General features: G+C 36.4%; 1 protein-coding gene and 1 non-coding gene across 5 annotated transcripts in view; one reads left to right on the forward strand and one right to left on the reverse strand.

The window, feature by feature from the left end:
- Positions 1-1,512: 1,512 nt before the first annotated feature.
- The window catches only part of LOC129749366 (zinc finger protein 32-like), a 28,141-nt gene continuing 9,877 nt past the window's right edge, over positions 1,513-19,776 (reverse strand). Inside the window, exons 1-6 of one of the 4 annotated variants that reach the window (XM_055744328.1) lie at positions 12,096-12,591; positions 7,514-11,876; positions 6,761-6,915; positions 5,967-6,697; positions 3,062-3,187; positions 1,513-1,836 (exon numbers count right to left, since the gene is read on the reverse strand). In XM_055744328.1, coding sequence (XP_055600303.1) covers positions 1,620-1,836; positions 3,062-3,187; positions 5,967-6,697; positions 6,761-6,892 — 1,206 coding nt within the window. In that variant the 5' untranslated portion in view covers positions 6,893-6,915; positions 7,514-11,876; positions 12,096-12,591 and the 3' untranslated portion in view covers positions 1,513-1,619. Of the gene's footprint in view, positions 1,837-3,061; positions 3,188-5,966; positions 6,698-6,760; positions 6,916-7,513; positions 12,592-19,776 lie in introns of those variants that run through there. The other 3 variants (XM_055744327.1, XM_055744326.1, XM_055744329.1) reach the window with 3 other exon arrangements.
- Trnak-cuu (transfer RNA lysine (anticodon CUU)) lies at positions 9,361-9,433 on the forward strand. Its single transcript has one exon. It is a non-coding gene; the product is annotated as a tRNA-Lys (tRNA).

The following is a 19,776-nucleotide window of genomic DNA, read 5'->3' on the forward strand; positions in this document are numbered from 1 at the left end:
CGAGAAATTAGAGAACGGTTGATATGGACCGAGTGAGCTTTAAGAATTATGTTCGTCAAGTTATGTCGTGAGACGGAACTCTATGAAAAAAGAGTTCTGGTGATGTATAAATTGTGCTTTAGTTTTTTATGAAGATTAATACTATAGCTCTAACAATATTGTGCTGACCATAATAAAGCTAAAATTGTAACTCGGGTAGGAAAATATGTATGAATATGCAATATACGATTGTAAAGGTGTCTACGAGACAAAACAGGTAATGAAGGACCAAATAAATCTACCGTAGAAAAAGAAAGGCATTAGTATAGCAGTCTTTTTTTTCGAACCATACTTACCCAAGTAACCATAAGCACTAAAACATAGCCTTAAGCAACACTATATTCCCATATATAACTTTGAATTAATGCTTATTTTTGCACTATATGCGTATATAATGCAGATTTAATGCTAAAAAAGCAAAATAGCGGGCTGAATAAATGCTATCACAACATAGCCTTTAATAAACATTATAAATGCTGAATTAGAGCACCATTAAAACGTCATTTTTCGCCAGCCGTATAAAAACATTAACAATGCATACTTAGAACACCTTTAAATTTTTTAATTGATTGATCATGATTGATGTGTGAATTCAAAAAATAAAATCATTATCTTCAACATCAATCAACCTGCTGAATGAAGGGTTCTATTAAAAGAGAAGTGATTAAATCACTTATAATTGAATAATGAATTACCTTTGATGAGTCTCGAACCGAGAGTCCCGCAGCAGCCTTTATCTTTCTTTACGCCTTTACCATTTCGACCACTCTTGATGCTGATAAAGTAGGTGAAAAAATACGGACTTCAAGTACTGTTCGGGTCACACCACTTTTTTTTATTGCTCCTATGCATTAATAATTCTGATTTAAACTAAACTAATTTAATTTAACTAAAAGCATTCTGAATGTTGATATAACGCTAACTTACATTAGAAATGTAGATACAATACTGATTAAGGGTTATGGCTTAATGCTTATGGTTACTTTGGTATAATACTAATCCGTATACATCCAAAAACCAAATTGCCCATTTTCCTTTGAAAAAAATTGTGCTTCTAAATTATGAATACTGAACATATGTGATAAACTTGGACTACATGTTCGAAATATACCATTTCCTAGAAACTATTGAACTTCGTCTATAAATCTTTTTGTTTTCATTTTCCCCTAATTTTATTCCTTTTTTCTCGGGGATTTTAAAACAAGTAGGTTTATTTATCTCGACTTAGAGCGTTTCATGTGTTCTTTTGCCGGTACCAACGTGTTTCGTATATTTCGCTATCTATTTTCTCCTGTTTAAAAAAAAAAGTGAAATAAATGTAAGCACAAAATTGTAATCAAACAAAACAAGTTTGGAACTAAATCCTAAAGGTATGAGTCGTTACAAATAAAGTAATTTAAAAAAAATGATAAAAGAAAACATCCTTGTAAATACCCAGTGAGACGAACACTTCAAAAATAAAAGAATTGCATGGAATGGATATGCGTAAGCATCTATTACAGGTTTTTATAAAACATATCGTTTATAACATCATTTGTTGTATTTGTATCATTCACGCATTAAGTTTACACTTGTCACAATCACATGTTCATATAATTTGTAAATGGATTCAATGGTAAAGGTGCCGCGGCAGCTCCTTCAACTTGTTGATTTTTTCTTTCCAATCTTTCTTGTTCATTTTGATGTGACTTTTTATGAATGACAACGTTATAGCTCTTGGCAAACGTTTTTCCACAAATGTCGCACTTGAACGGTTTCTCGCCTGTATGCGTTCGTACATGTAGTGTCAAATCGCCCCTGCAAGACAGATAACATCTTTTACTTATATATTCGTAACCATTCGTTCTGACGTATTAATAAGGGAGAATAAAGCTATTTTTATATAATAATTGGATTAGCCGAGTAGCCGTGAGCATTATATATGCATGCGACAGGTTAAATTTGCTCTTTTGAAGACGCTTTGGTATTGCATAAGCTTCATAAGTACTTAACACATTACGGACCGCGAAAAAATTGAATTCGAGAAACACCGAAATTCCGCACTCTATATCTCAGAAATCTTTGAAATAAATACCACGACTTAATGTTCAATTTTGTCCAAGATAGTTTCATAGACTATTTAAATATAGAACATGAGAGAATTTGAGTTTTGCTTCTAAGTGTAGCACACTTGCGACAAGCGAATAAACGAGTTATCTCGTATTTGATCCGTAATGTGTTGAAATGCTGTAGCATTATACATAACGCTATCGCATTTCTTAAACGTTAATTTATAATATTCATTTTTTCTGGCATAAGTAAGACATGAATTTTTCATAATAAATTTTAAGTGTATGTTTGAAGAATATGCCAATAGTACTGTTTGCCGCTAAAAGTATTGGCATAGCTCTTGTCTTTGGGAAAATGAACCTTAAAACGACCATGTTCGTCTGCTTGTTTCTTGTACTGAATTCAGTCAGAACAACTGTTTTTTTACACGCCAGATCTATTAGGGAGATCTACTGGATCTTTAGTCGATCCCAAGATGGATTTCAGTTGATTTGTCGTAAGTTAAGTGCGTTGACGTTGTTCAACTCCATGGATCGTAACACTTATTAGAGTTGAAAAAAGTCTTATTAACAGTATTATACGCAGCGCACTTAATTGTACTGTGCACTCATTTATGACTGCGATATTTATGCGAATTCGAACATTTGTGCGAACTGTCAAATCGGTGGAAAATCTGTCGGACTTCTACATACTAAGCACTTTTCTGCCAACCTTTGTACGGAACACTGCGACTGCAAAACATTACAACTTTCAATTAAAGAGATATAAACTTTTTTCAAAATTTGGATCCCCGTTGTACCTTACTGGTCGTTAATTGTAAAGTTAGATTTCTTATTTAGTGACGAAAAGCATACTGTGAACAAATTTAACATTTCTTTGGTCATGCTTATGGATTCTTGGCGTTTTTTATATTCCTACTTTTATTACTCTTCTGATATTAAACTTATCGTTCTTGAATGATAAAAATACTTACTTCACTTTGAACGTTCTGTCGCAGTATTCGCAAGCATGAGGACGAGCTTCAGAATGTCGCGTCTTATAGTGGTGCAATCGATGGCATGGGTGGCTGAATTTTACATCGCAAATTTTACAAGCGTACCTGCATAATATCATACAGTAGATGATAAAAGTTAGTTAAAAGTAAGAAAGTGTCATTTAGCTTCATTTGGCCAATGGATGTTTCATGAAATAATCTATAGGGGAGAGTGGGGATACTTGATCCCCTTTTCTTATTTTCACCATATCTTTTTGGAAAAAAATTAGCAACTCGCCGTCTTTGACATTTTCTGAAAGCATTAACTTCAAGTTTCTATGCTCCAAAAATTAGAACGATAATTGAACCCGTTGATGAACTAGAAGCATTTTCGTGGGAGTAAAAAAATTGCGATTTTTCTGAAGTTAGGGGAGACTTGATCCCCTATTGAAGGAGACTTGATCTTTTATTCAGGAAGCCCTAATCCTTGTATAAAAATCAAACAAAACCCCAAGATAGAATGTAAATTGACTATTTTGGTCATGTTTATTCCCACTTCACAATTTATAGCAGACATAAGAAGAAAATTCTATAACTTTGTCTCAATGCTAATAACATTGCATACTTTAAGGCGCTATTTTTTATAATTAAGAGAAAATAAATTATTTTTGCTCTATTCTTCAGACAATTGTTTGATAAATATTAGTTTTTGGATAAATATTAGTAATTTCGTAATCAGCAATCATAACGATCAATTCAGAAGAAGAATATGCCGTTTGGAAGGGGGATCAATTGTACCCAACTCCAGGGGATCAATTGTATCCATAATCAACATTTTAGAAAACTTTTCCTGAAAAAAGTTGAGAGTTTTCCATTACTTTGAAAATATGGCATTATGAAGTTTATTTTACGTTCGAACGATTGATACATTGGAACAAAAATTTTTTTCATAATTTTCCTATGTAAGGAACATTTTAAAGTGATGAAAAAAGATCTTCAAGTTACATTTTGTGAAATTTTTCAAACAAAGTTCAATTACTCAAACAATTATTTTGTTAAAATTTTTTAAACTACAAGCATTGTTATTTTGCTCATTTTGGCACATTTTTCTAGAACATTTGATCTTTGTAAGACATTCCAGTTTCGAGATATAGCTAAGGAATCAAGTATCCCCAGGGATCAAGTATCCTCATTCTCCCCTACTGACTGATCCTTTTTAGGTCCTTTAACACTAAACATACCGACACTTTACCTATTTATAACGCCGGGGGTCAAATGAATCCTAACCCTTTTTCCACTAAAACTCTCTTGTTTCTCAACCGATTTTATAATTTTGGAAAGCTTGTTGCGTGACCCAATTATGTTTCTTTGACAATATTCAGCTACAATCATTTATTTCAAAGTCGAAAAAAATGGTTTTTTTTTCGTTTCGTAAAGTAACAAATTTGTAACAATTAATGTATGGAAAAATTGGAAAAAAATTATTAAATTTTTATTTATTTTCTTGATGTACACACCATTTCCAACTATTTGAAATATTTTTTAAAGAAAAATAAAAAATCATGAAACGAAGGGTTAAACATGCTTCGAGAAAAGGCTGTAAGCCAGCTATTAAGTTTTTGAAAAAAGATTCACTTAGTGCCTAAGAGCAAGTTCACTGGTGTTGGGAAAAAGTGGTAGTAATTTTGACATTTTGAAAATTTTACCATGCAAACATGTTTTGAACATCTTTGGGAAAGTGCAAACGCAATACTTTTTCCAAACTAATTCATAGATGATTCAGTGTATCGGTCCTAAAATGAATTGAATACATATTCAGGTACGTTTTATCAATTTTTATTAATATATTAATATAGCAGTGTGGGTTGACAAGAGCAAATATTATTTTCACAACTTTTGGCTTGTACTGAAAATTTATCACAAATTTTCTGCTTTCACTTGATTATCTGTCTCAAACACTCACCTTTTAACGAAAATTCGGATTTGAATGCCCTTTTCTGTAGCCAAAATATGCAAAACAAAAACACACTGTTCATGTCTAGTACATACTTGAATTTGTGTGTGATCAAACAGTGCCGTGTTTTTAGTGAAAAATTTAAAGAAAGTTTAGGTTATCTGTGTCAGATTGTTTGTTTGGGTCTAAACAACAATTTCTAGAAGAAGAAATATTTTTTACTTTTTTTGTAACAGAGAAAAGTTGAACGTTTGCACTCTGTTGTGTTGTGAGCCTACTTGATTGGCCCCGGTGTACCTCACCACATTACCACATACTTGTTTCGAAATCTAAAACCTTTTAAAAAATTATTATAATGAAAAAGTACGTACATTTTTAAAATAAAAATAGACATGAAGAAAATTTGCGAAAAAACAACTATATAGGAGTTATAGTCATATGCAGTTCAAAAAATGTCATATGACCCCTCCGGTACGTTTAGATTTAAAAGCTACCGTGAAATTATTTTTCTGTGAAACTAAGTTCATACATGTGTTTTCGAATGCTTTTTTCATCATCGGAATTTAAAGGGACAAAAGTAGGGAAAAACAGCACAAAACGCACCAGTTAAACATAAACGCTGATCGTGGCCTAGAGGATAGCGTTCAAATCTTCTAAGCAAGAGTGTTTTTGTTGTTTGTTTGTTTTATTATAGAGGCTTGCTGGGTAGACATTGCTATCAATCGTTTTGAAATCAAATGGGGCGTTATAAATCGAATATTGGTGCACTTTTTTAACCTGAACAAGGACTAAGTTTGTTATAGTTATGCTTTCTTATTGTTTTGCACAGGTCTGGTTTTTGGGCTCATTTACGAAATGTATATGGCCCGTTTCCGAAATTTGATAATAAAATTTTTCCCAGACATCCATTGCCCTCTATATCATTGTTTCCTAGAAAGTGTTGCTACGTACCGTTTTTCTCCAGAATGTGTTGCTATTATATGCTGATGTAATGTATTTGGTCGCCAATACGATTTATCACATTGTTGGCATTCGTATTTTTGTGCACGTGTATGCACTGCATTAACATGATGTTTCAATTGCTTCTCGTGAGGAAAGGCTTTGTTACAGTAAGTGCATTCGAAAAGTTTTCGATTGGGGTCGTGTATTTCTCTATGCTTAGTAAACCAAGAATGCCGTACCATAACTCCGCATATATCGCATTGTCGTTTTGATTCATCTTTCTTGCACTTTGGACCAGGTAATGGTTTTCTGCCCCGCTTTTTATGAATTTTAACTTCCGTCTCTGGCAATTCTTTTTGCGGAGTTCCTTTCGGTTTCCGGCCCCGTTTTTTTGGAACTTTCAGCGGCGCTTCAAAGGAAAGTGTAGATCTTGTTTCTGGTTCTGAGTTAGAATTACATTCCGCAAGCACATCTTCAAACCCGATGTCCTCTGCACTGTCGGTTGATAGCGGTTCGGTTTTTGCTTCCGCGTATTCTAGTTCGGTCTCCACTTTGACTACTGGTATATAAAGCTGTTCTGGTTTGAGTTCCGTTTCTGCACATTCGGTAAACTCATTTGAATACAACTGATGAAATATAGTATCGTTATGAACGCAAGTTGTACGAAAATCAATGCATTGCTGCAAAACAGTTTGACAACTCGAGCACATATAGATACAGCAGTCCGTAATTGGGTTTACCTAAAATTAAAAGCAAGAACAAACATAAATGGATTATTGAGAGTAAATAAAGGTATTACTTACATTGATTCCAGTGATTTGTTTGATTTCTACAACATACTGCTGATTTTTATTAAGGATTATCATTTCCGGCACGATATAACGTGTCAAGCAAAGACGACAAACTCCAGATATTGGGCCCTTAGCACATTCCATTGATAAGGATGCGATTAATGTGGCTGTTTGAAACACGACAAAGCAAAAAAAAACTTTTTAGAGCTTTATTGTTCTAAACTAAATCATGCTTGTTTTAGCCTGAAATTAAACGTATTGACAAAATAAACTTAAATACATAAATTAGAAACTATCTATTCATAACTCCAAATTGATATTAATGAAATCTGGTAATTCAAATTGTATTTGTACACTCTAAAACATGTAGTTTCAATGTATAAAAGTAATGGTCCTTTTAAGTGAGAAGTGAGCAAATCACAATTATAGTTCTTGTTAACTTATCTAAGGTTATAAGAAAAGTAACAATGAACGAAACTTCAGCAATCGTATTGAACGTTTTGAACATACATGCATAATCATATCATTTCTCTGGGAAGATATTTCCGAACAATTACACATATTTGATATTCAATTATTTTTATTATATCCTTGAAATAACAAGCCACTATTTATTGAACTCAAATCTTAATGAAACAAAAATTGCGAGGAAATTTATAAATAACAACAGAAGAGTAACGATTAGTTCAATCAACATAAAATCAATTCATATATCATGGAGTCTATTATCGACTAATTTTTCGATGTTTCACGTGAACAAAATACCTTTAGACGATTATTCAAACACTTTTCACTTTAAAATATCGAGACCAGTACATGCAATAATGTAAATAAACAAGTGATTTAGAAAGATTTCATCACGCTTGTTTTTATTTGACCATTTGTGAATGCAACATAACCATTTTATTCCACACACAGCAAAAAATTTCTAAAAATACACGGGATCTAAAACACGAGTGATCTATTTTTTCTTGAGTGTAATTGAAAAAAGATGCAATTTTAAACTTTTTTCGATGTAATATTAGTCTTTTTTCCAAAATTTAATAGAAATAAACTGTTTTGATTCAATTTGGGAGTGTGCTACTTAAAGTGTCGAAGACATTTCATGTGAATGGGAAACAAAGTTTGGAGCTTCCAATAATGGCGATTTCGGGTCGAAAATTCACATTGAGTGATGCTAGGGTGTTGACGCCGGTTGTGGGGATGAGTTATAGGAAATAAATTTCAAAATTTGTTTGCAAAAGTCTGTGTAATCATTTTAAGGAGTATGAGACGGTTATAAAAACGCGATCGATTTCAAAGTGAAACTTGTGAAAATACTTAATGAAATTCACGAAAGTGTTCATTGATAGTCCCTTTCTTGCGGAATCTTCATTCATACATTGATGGTGTGAACATTGGATCCGAGACCGTGCCTAGAGCCTGATTTGTTATGTTGGCGAAATGATTGGATTTAGAAAAGTAGGCCGAGAGAAAAAAAAAACAAGACGTGAAGAGCTAAAGGGAGAATAAATAAGAATTTAGCTGGTGACTGGGAGAACAGAAAGGAGAAAGAATGGGGTAGGAGAAATTGTGTACAGCGGTTGATCGAAGTCCGATTCAATGAAGCGGTACGGTCAAGAATGATGATTTCGTGCGGGTAATGATAGTGAAGTGCTTACGACAATGAGAAGCAGATTCATATGGTCGAATAATGAAAATCAGGTGACTTCGTTCCTTACTTACTTTCACATAACTTTTGATTGCCCTTGTTAATTTTAATTTCATTATATGAATTTTAAAGTTTTAAGCTGTGTATGAATTTAATTAAATCGTAAAACAAGTCAAATGTGTTGATCCGTGTGTAGTATTTCATTTTCAGCTTCATTTTTATTCCCAGCTTCTGTGATTCAACTGTGTACTACATGTATTTGATTATCTTACTTTTTCAGGTTAAGCGGATTATTCAACAATTTTCATTATTTCAATAAATTACATTTCTATCGTTCTTTTACGTTATATATTTTAACATTTTAAGTATAATTTTCAGCAGTTACTGTAATTTGGATTCGCGTTGAGGATGTCACGCTTTACGTACTGGCTGATGTGCTCCCCCCGTGGTCGAAAAAAAAAACTTTGACAAGAATATCAAAAATAAAAATTTGTAACGGCCCGTAGTAGGCAAAGTGGGAATATCCGTAGTATCTCCAATGCATAATTTGACCATGTATCATGTCAGTCTTATTGGGAGTGGATCTTTGTGTGCTGAGAGGTGAAATTTCGGTAAAATGGAAATTCCACCCATAAGGACAGCAGAATAACTTATCGTTATTCTGACAGTCATCATGAGCTACCAAAGGTGGCTTTTCTATGGGAGGATGGAAAATGGAGTTTTCTTGGAGACCAAAAAGAAAACCTGGAGGTCTTAGCTTTTTGATCCTGGAGTTGTTCGGTCGGTTTTTGTAAAATAAGCTGCATTTTGGAGTAAATCGGAGTAAGGCGGTTATTATCCTACTGCCTTCAAGTATTTTCCCTCGTAAATTCGCCGTAGTAGTACGTGCCGCGCAAGTTGTGAATCGAGTCAACGACGATCTCGGGAGTTAACGGCCTATACGTTTTGGCATCCAAACCCAGCCCGGCTAGCTCAGTCGGTAGAGCATGAGACTCTTAATCTCAGGGTCGTGGGTTCGAGCCCCACGTTGGGCGCCAAATGTAGCGTCTCGATTTCCTTCGGAAGTCGAAGCTGAAACAAGACTAAGAGAATATTCTTGATATTCTGCAATCAAAATTGTGGGTTGGGAGTTTTAAGACCAAAAGTTTGAAGTGTTTAAGATATTTTCAGGATAATAAAGTGCTTGGATTGTTGCGGAAGTTTCACGGTGTTGTTAAAAGGTAACAAATTTCATTGGTGGTAAGTCATCTTCTTTTTTTTCTTTGAACTGTTTATTTCGAATCTGAATTTAGTTGCCTTACGATTCCACTAATACAGCTTAAATATGTCGATGGTGGTCACTGATTTATTTCCTGAACAATTCGATTACGAATGTTCAATAAGAAAAATTTCGAAATCGTTTAGTGATGGATTGAAAATAAAAATTTTAAATCAAACTATCTGCAAAGAACAGAGGGGGGATATCATTACTCCGAAAGCAGAGGTTGCTACTGATTTTGAGCAGGAGATCCGAATTTTGCATGAATATTTGGAAGAAATGATTCCTTCTCTGGCTGATGCTTTGATGTTTAAAGATTTTGTTAAAGTTAAACCCTATATTTCGCAACTTTACCATTTGCAGCAGCGCGCCTCTCGTATCTCATCAGATGATAATATTGTTGTAAGGGATAGGGAAACGATAGCTATCCAGATCAGTTGCCTTGCAGAGGACTTGCAACAAAACTTTCCCGATGAATTCGGTGCGAGTGCTTTAGACATCAGCGACGCAAATACAGTAACGGACGAAAAGTTAGACAGAACGGTTGGGGACTTAGAAAAACGCGTAAATCAAATCATGAATAAAATCAATGTTGAAGTTGCAATTGGAGACGGTGAGGAATTACCGCCTTACGATTCTGTTCTTAGAACACCGGGGTGTGATACAGGTGCAGTTCGTAAAACCCGTTTTTGTGCCAATTCTACAACTTACGATAGAACATGTGATAAACCAATACGAGATACTTTTCTTGATGATAGGTCGCGCAATAGTAATGCCACGCCTGCCGGAGGTGTGAATCGATCTTGTGAAATTGGTGAAGTCGATAGGAGCGAAATCGGTTCGCTCACTCAAAAATTGGAGCAATTAAGCAATTCTATCAATAACATTGAAAGTTTTCTGAATCGTGATGTTAACCGTTCATATCGCAATGATTTTTCGCAGCATAATAACTCCTTCTCGTCCCAAACCAGATCAAATGGTAAACCTGTTCACCAGTGGAAATTAACTTTTTCGGGTGAAGGAGGTCTAAGCGCAAACGATTTTCTTGATTCGGTTTCCATTTTGCAAAACGCGGAAAAAGTGTCGGATCAGGATATGTTGTCTTCGGTTTTCCATCTCCTTCAAGGATCTGCCTTAAGGTGGTACAGAGAAAAATATTATGGATTTGAATCATGGAGAGACTTCCAAAGAAAATTCAGGGAGCAATATTTACCCCCCCACTACGACGAATTGCTTCTTCAAGAAATTGATACTCGACTGCAAGGCGAAGACGAGTCTTTTGCATCATATAATTCGGCGATGGCCCTTATTCTGCGCCTCGAGTGACGTGACAATAGTAGAGTCACCCAAGTCACTCTATTCCAGCAGTCGGTTTAGGTGAGGAACGTCACTTCGGATGAACTTTGTGAGTTCTTACCCTATTCTCGTAGTCACCGTGGGTGAGAATCGTCGCATTCGGGTGACGATTTTAGGTGACAATTGTCGGTACCTTTTCAGGTGGCGACGAGAAAGGAATTCAATGAAAAATTTATGAAACAGGGAATAAATTGGCTCTAAAAGTTCAACAACATTAAAGTATGACCATTTTAAAAATAATTTTCACGAACAAATCTAGATTCGCTGAACTAATTCGGCAATCGATGAGGATTGTCGGTACTTTTTCAGATTGTGACGAAAAAGAAACTGAACAGAAAATTTATATACATGGGAATGAAAGGCTTTAAATAGTTAATTAAATGATAAAGAATAATAGTTTTGAAAAGATGGAAGCAAATATGTATTTTTTTTTATTTATTGATTTTTTGCAAAATGTGAAAACGTGAAAACACGAACACTTTGAAAATAAAATATTAGCAGTTAGTCCGTTTATTTTCACTGTTATTTTCCTCGAAACCTTTCCCGACATATGTAAAAAAAAATTACTTTTGTTGTTCCACCTCAACTGGTCCGCAAATCCAATGTTTTCCGGCTTATTTCCGTTCTTGGGTCATGGCGTTTTCGCATCGGAAAGTTTGGTTTGGTCGGTCGGTAGTTTGGGGATGTGGAGGGAAGTGATGCCTTCTAAGATACATACAACACAGGCCTCGATCAGTTTTTATAAAAAATCGGCTGAATGCTTTTTCGACGGAATACAACTTTCCTGTGGCGCAGCCTCGAAGATGGCGATGTCATGTTGTAAGTTCTTGTTCAGTTCTAAAATTGCGACCACTTTTCCAAATCTAAAAAATAACAATAAAATCAATTACTAAAGAATCAGTACGCCACAATCAACTAACTGTTCGGATCTGCAATTTCCGGCATGCCACGGTGGTAACCTCGGTTGGGGAAAATATATAAACCGGCACTATTCGGAGCCGTCGGCATCTGATTTTGGTTTTTTCGGCAATAATACTCATGCAGATCCGAACCCAGCTTTGATGAGCAAAATTTCTACTTACCTCGCACAAATCGTCCGTTTATTATCCTCAAGCAGCTTGCTGTGGCCGTACAATCCGATGATGGCCATTTTCGAACCAAAATTCTAACCCGTTACACAAAAACCGAATTCGGAAAATCCGAAGCGAGAGCAAATTCAAAACAGCACCAGCTAAATTCTACCATTTTGACAGGTGTGTTCATTTGACCACTCACTAAGAATGAACCTCTGTCACTTTACCCATATCGACTCCGGGAATAAGGTGACAAATCTCACGGTGACTACGAGGTGAGGTGACAATCATCACGTCACGCGCGGCGCAGAATAAGGGCCGATGTCTCTTTTGTTCCGGTGGATTTCGGTTCCATTCAGTGAAATGCAGCAATTATTCTACTTACGAAAAAACCTTAATCAATTTTACTTTGAAAAAGTTGTTACTCAAGATCCGAGGTCAGTTAAAGAGTTGGTCGACCTTTGCAGATAAATTGAGTCTGCAAAGTTCTTAATGGATAGGAGGAAGTTTGTCCGAAGAATGCCGTTTTCGTGCTTGCTTGAACCCTCGCTTTCAGCACCCAGTCGTGTGAGAGGGTTGAATGTAATTGATGAGCAAATTAAAGACAGTAGTGATGTGGGTGATGACCTAAATATTTATGAATTAAATTATTTGAAGCAGTCCAAGCACACGCCTCATAAAGTTGATAAAGCAACGTCTACTAACACCGGTGTCGAACAAAATTCAACTAAATTTAGAAATTGCTGGAACTGTGGCTCTACTGAGCACTTCCTGCAGCAGTGTCCCTTCCCTCGAGAAAGTCTGATCTGCTACAAGTGTGGACAAAAAGATACAACGGTGAGGAATTGTCCAAATAAAGATCAACATCGTCCCGATTCGGGAAACGAGCAAGCGAAATTGCAGTAACTGAGGAGCGCTGCAGTTTCGCGTGTGATTCAACCCCTCGACATTGCTGCGCGGAAGGTCATGCCCTTCCTGTAAGTTACGATCTTCAGTGTTCTTCTCCCAGTGCTTTTATATCAGAGTCGAAATTAATGCCATCGAATTCAGCTTGTAAAAGTACAGATTCAAATTCCGATTTGTTAAGCGAAGATTCTTGCAGTTCTGGTCCGGAATCCACTTTTGAGTTGCCCGATGCAGGAGTTTGTGTTATTTCGGTCGGGGTAGATGGAGATGAACGTCCCTATTTGTCAGTTAAAGTTTTTGGTAAACCATTTTATGGATTGCTGGATTCAGGTGCCAGTGTGACCATAGCAGGGTCCCATGAGGATTGGCGACTTAAGCAGCTTCAACTCCAGGAATTTCCCTCAAGTTTAGTGGTTGCGACAGCAGATGGTACTAAGCATCGCTCTTGTTCTTACTTGAATGTCCCTTTTGAAGTTGAAGGCGTTGTTAGAGTCCTCCCGGTCCACCTGGTTCCATCTATATCAAAGCCACTGATATTGGGCATCAATTTCTGGAACGCCTTCGGAATCAAGCCATGTTTCTGTGATACCCTCTCTGTGGAAGATCCCTTGCCTCACAAAATTAAACCAAAAGATTTGTCGACTACACAGCTGGAAATGTTAAAACAGGCCATCGAAATTTTTGCTTTCACTATTGAGGGTAAATTAGGACGTACCTCAGTAATTGAGCACGAGATAGACACCGGTGAGACCAAGCCCATAAAACAAAGGTATTATCCCGAGTTAGATAGAATGATCGGACTAGGAGTTGTCGAAGCTTCTACTAGTTCATGGAATAACCCGGTCGTTTGCGTGCCAAAGAAAAATGGGAAGGTTCGTCTTTGCCTTGACTCGCGGAAACTTAACGAAGTGACCAAGAAAGACGCGTATCCCCTGCCGTACATCGAGGATATTTTCAGCAAAATTGAAGGGACTAAATATCTGACAACTATTGATCTGAGTGATAGTTTCTGGCAAATTCCTCTAAAAGAGTCAGACCGTTGTAAGACTGCCTTTACCATCCCCGGTCGGGGTTTATTTCAATTTAAGGTTATGGCCTTTGGGTTGACCAACGCCCCCGCTTGTATGAGTCGCGCAGTTTCGAAAATTTTAGGCCATGATTTACAGCCAAGAGTATGGACCTTTTTGGATGACATTTTGATTGCAACAGAAACATTCGATGACCACATAAAGATGCTTGTAGAGGTCGGTAATCGACTGAAAGATTCAGGCATAACTGTGAACCAAGATAAATCCGCTTTTTGTGCTCCCAGTGTAAAATACCTCGGCTATGTTTTGGACGAAGAAGGAGTGCACACAGATCCTGATAAAGTGTCTACAGTCGTTAACTATCCCCATCCACGTTCTACGACAGAAGTCAGGCGATTCTTGGGCATGACAGGATACTATCGTCGATTTATTCCCCAGTACGCCACCATATGCACGCCGCTGACAAATTTGATTAAAAAAGGCCAAAAATTCTCATGGTCGTCTGAAGCGGATGACGCTTTTTCTCTTTTAAAGTCGGCTTTGGTATCGTCTGCAGTTTTGTCTATCCCGGATTACAGCAAGCCCTTTCGTATAGAATGCGATGCTAGTGGGTTTGCTATAGGTGCGGTTCTTTGCCAGGGTATCGGTGAAGAGGAAAAGGCGGTTGCATTTATGAGTAAAAAGTTAACAGGGGCTCAAAAAAATTATAGTGCTTCCGAAAAAGAATGCTTGGCGGTTATAAAAGCGATAGAGCACTTCCGCCACTATGTCGAGGGTTCACATTTTACTGTTTGTACCGACCACAAAGCTTTGACTTGTCTTAAAAATCTCAAGGATCCTTATGGAAGATTGGCTCGTTGGGCGCTACGTTTGGCCGCTTATGATTTTGATATCCAGTATCGGAAAGGTTCCCTCAATGTTGTCCCTGATGCCTTGTCGCGTATACCGGATCAACCGCGCGGTACTGATGAAAAACTAGCCGTGAATATTGTTGATATTGATAAAAACGATCCATGGTACGTAGATTTGAAAAAAAAAGTTCAGAATTCACCTAACGAGTTTCCTCAATATCGTGTACTTGACGGTCAGCTGCAACGTTACGAGCCTCTCAAGACACCTGATACTAGTCTTGCTTGGAAGATTGTCGTTCCGGAAACAAATAGATCGTTTCTTCTACGCCAGTTTCATGATACTACTACAGGTTGCCACCTAGGCATTCGAAAAACGGCTCAACGACTGTGGCAACATTATTACTGGCCAGGGCTCTCGCGTGATGTAAAAAAGTATGTTAAAAAGTGTGATGATTGCAAAAGTTCTAAACCTACCAACCGGAATGAAGTAGCTCCTATGGGCGCTCAGAAACCCTCAGATTACCCGTTCCAAGTGGTTTCGCTGGATTATATAACACATTTTCCACGCTCCAAAACAGGAAATTCGGTTTTACTCGTGGCTAGCGATTGGTTCACCAAATGGGTAATCGCCAAACCGTATCGTGCAGCAACCGCCGCGAACGTCGTGTCTTTTTTTCGTGAAGAGATATTATTCAAGTTTGGTACTCCGGAAATCACGATAACGGATAACGGTAAACAATTTATTTCACAATGTTTCCTCAATCTTTTAGCTCAGTATAAAATCAAACATTGGAAAAATTCATTTTATCACCCGCAGTTTAATCCTACAGAGCGCACAAATCAAATTATTGGAACCTCTATAAGAAGCCTGCTTCAATCTGACCAGCGAGAATGGGACAAATATTTACAAGAAATTGTTTGTGCCATAAACACCTCGACACATGAATCGACTAAGTTTACACCTTATTATTTAAACTTTGGCTGTGAAATGAGAACAGATAATTCTTTAAATAAATCAACAGATAATTCGGACCCCATCAAAGCATTAGAAAAATTGAATGAAATTAGAGAGATCGTTAAAACTAATATAGCTAAAGCCTACAATACAAATAAAAACCGATATGATCTCAGGGCTCGACCAACATCGTATGCTGAAGGTGACGTAGTTTGGCGTAAAAACTTTGCTTTATCGGATGCTGCTAAAGGATATTCATCAAAATTAGGCCCTTCGTTTATCAAATGTGTGGTAATTAAAAACTGGGGTCGAGCTCATATAAGCTCAAGGATCTAGACAGCCAGAAACTTGGAGTGTATAGTACCGAACATATGAAGCGTGATTGATTTGTGGTATTCATAATAGTTTTTTTCCTATTTAGCCTTGCAGAGTATTTTTCATTTTAAATGGTGCAGGGTAAATTTAAGAATTAGAAATAAGTTTAAATAGTTTTAGGAATAGTTTTTAGTTTCTTTTGAATATTTTTTTTTGCTGCAGATAAAATTTAAGTATTATTGGCTAGAATAAAGTAAGAAGAACAACGTAATCATAAAATCAAGTTTATTTTCTTAATCGCATTCTTAAATTTGTTACTGAACCCTTGAGCATCTCGCTGGAGACCTGAGTTTTTGAACGCTGACGGTCAGTAGCTTTTGAAGTGAAATTGAGTTGTAGCTTTCGGGCGATGATCAAATATGACCCCGAGTTGCATCATGGGTACGGGGGCATTCTGTTTCAGCCGATTGCTATTCGGAACGGGGCATGAAACAACACTCTTAGAAATCACAACCCGATTTAATTGCGGATTTGGTACCCGCGGGTTGCTTCTTGCACGAGGGAAGGGTTTTTTTTTTAGTAGAACAGTATAGCGCTTCTTAGTACTTGGTTTTCTGTCTCAGGTGTGGTTTTCCAACGATTTTTTTCAGAAAGTGGCAAGGCGCATACATTATAAAAACCTGGTTTTTATCTTGAATGAGGGGGTAGTGTAACGGCCCGTAGTAGGCAAAGTGGGAATATCCGTAGTATCTCCAATGCATAATTTGACCATGTATCATGTCAGTCTTATTGGGAGTGGATCTTTGTGTGCTGAGAGGTGAAATTTCGGTAAAATGGAAATTCCACCCATAAGGACAGCAGAATAACTTATCGTTATTCTGACAGTCATCATGAGCTACCAAAGGTGGCTTTTCTATGGGAGGATGGAAAATGGAGTTTTCTTGGAGACCAAAAAGAAAACCTGGAGGTCTTAGCTTTTTGATCCTGGAGTTGTTCGGTCGGTTTTTGTAAAATAAGCTGCATTTTGGAGTAAATCGGAGTAAGGCGGTTATTATCCTACTGCCTTCAAGTATTTTCCCTCGTAAATTCGCCGTAGTAGTACGTGCCGCGCAAGTTGTGAATCGAGTCAACGACGATCTCGGGAGTTAACGGCCTATACGTTTTGGCATCCAAACCCAGCCCGGGAAGTTCTCTGGCGGTAGCTTGTGTGCAGGTGCAAGGACGATTTTATCGGTAAGTTTGCCTTTTAGTTACCTTTGTGAACCTCTTTTTTAAGCATTGTGTTTGGTCATTTTATGCTGCGGAGAACTACGGATATTGTGCGGCGACTAAGTTCGTGAACCTACACAAACTTTCCTCATTTCGCCAACACCATTTTGGTTAGTTTTCTTTGGAAGCCCACCCCTGGGAAGAAAGTCCGGGTTTTAAGAGACTTCAGCACATCAACTTTTTTAGTTGTTGGCGCTTAAGTGCTGTTAAGTTGAGTTACGCAATTTTGCTAATAAAATTTTCACTTTCCTTTAGCACGAAGTGGGATTCAGTCCTGATTAGAATCAGTGGCTGTTGGTTTTTGAGAGTTTTGTCGTCTTGTTTCAGCTTCGACTTTGAAAAAAAAGTTAAGTGAAATTGAGAAAAGGGGGAGTTTTGTGATCCTATTTATATAAATTTTCTTGGAGAAGGTGTCAATAATTCGATACACAAAAGTTTAAAATGTAGGCAAATGAACAAGCAATTGAAAAAAAACAGGCTGTGTGAGGATAAACGGAGTTGGACCATGTGAAATGAAACAGTGGAATTGTTCCAGAAATACAGTGCAGAAGGGTGAGGGAACTATCCGACTAGTTTCTGAACTTCTAAAGATGAAGAAAATAAGTGGAATAGTGCTGTTGATAGTTGTGAAAATATACTGACCAGCGTTAGATGGTCATGCATCGATACAAGTTTACAGGTAGAACGGAGAGCGGCTTAAGGCGATCATAGGAAATCCTGGTGAGATTGTTTCTAAATATCATTTTAAAATTTATTTATAAAAAAAAAACATTTTATGTTTTATGCTTCAAACATTTGATATTTTGCGATAATTTGGATGAAGGCCAAAATAAAAGTGATTATAGCTATATTGTTTTTTTTTTCTCACAGCAACTGCTGACTTGGAAAATTTTATACAGGTACAGACGGCAGGTTTTTTTTTTACTGCTTTTCAGATTTCGTTTTCTTTTAGAATTTTTTACGTCTTAAGTTGATAGGACAGAATACATACGTTTCATTGCATGGACGGGCGGAAAACTACTAAACTAAACAAAATTTTAATGTTCTTTAACCTTGTACAAAAAAAATTGACGCTCTAGATACTTTGTTATTGAAACCTGAATCTCAATAAAATTATATGCATAATCGAACAGATTGATCACATGAAGCTTTTTTTTTAACATAGTCCTAACGTATTTCACTCACAATGCATTGTAAAAAATATCTTGGCCTTAATATTTTAACAATTCAAGTCCACATTGGGCTTTTCTAGATGCAATGGCAAATTTTGTTTGTTTTACATAAATAAAATATTTTTGGAACATCGATAAGGATCTTTATTTGCAAACAAACTGGGACGCCAATTTGAGTTCCCCCGATGTCAGTTCGAGCCGCTCATGCTTTTTTTTTTTTTTGTAAATTCTTTATTTGAAACGGCTCATACCTTTAGGCTTTAAGGAGCCAAACTCATTTTGTTTGATAACAATTGTGTGCTTATATCTAGTTCACTTTTTTAAGAAAAGATAGAAGATAGATAGGGAAATGTGAAAATAAAAAGAATTATAGACGAAGATCAATAGCTTTTAGGAAAAGATATATTTCGAACATGTAGTCCAAATCTATCACAGCCAGCACATCTCTCACTGGAACATAGGGTGGTTTTCCTCGGGCCCTTAGGGAGTCTATTAAATTCGTTCTAGCGACAAGATCAGGGCTGGTAGCGGTTTGACGATGAAATAGTAGGGACTTTAGTGACCAAAATTTGAAAAAAAGTGACCAAATAGTGACTTTGAGGACCGAAAAAAGTGACCAAATAGTGACTATGTAGAACGAAAAAATAACTTTGAAGTACAAAAAATGTGACCAGTCAGGCCCGTGCGATGGACCCTTCCGGGGGGGTTTTCAAAATTCAAATTCAGATAAAATTAATAACAATACCAAAAATAAACAATTGAAAAGGAAAGGGTTTTCTTACACCATTTGTCACTCATGTTCAACACAAAAACTAAAAAAATGACTGATAAACAAAATTTTGGAAACTTAGTACAATGAATGTTTCAAATTTTCGATAAGTCAAGAAAGTAAGAAATAAATTAGTTTCAAAAGAATTTCTTAGCAAATTTAAAATTAAAAAATATCTGAATTCTAAAATAAATGTCAAATCTTGTACAAAACTTAGCATGAATAGATGTTAGGAAAATGATAATAATTGTTAATTTTTATTCATCTAAATTTGGAATTCTTTTCCTCATTTTTAACTGGAAATTTAGTGAGAAATTCCGCTGGAATTTTTTAATTTGAACAAAAAATATTTAATCACGATTTAAAATGTAAATTACCGATTACTGAATAAGAAATGAATTTTGAACAGAATTTATTCAATGTTT

Source organism: Uranotaenia lowii, chromosome 2 (genome assembly GCF_029784155.1).
Source record: "Uranotaenia lowii strain MFRU-FL chromosome 2, ASM2978415v1, whole genome shotgun sequence".
Lineage (NCBI taxonomy): Eukaryota > Metazoa > Arthropoda > Insecta > Diptera > Culicidae > Uranotaenia > Uranotaenia lowii.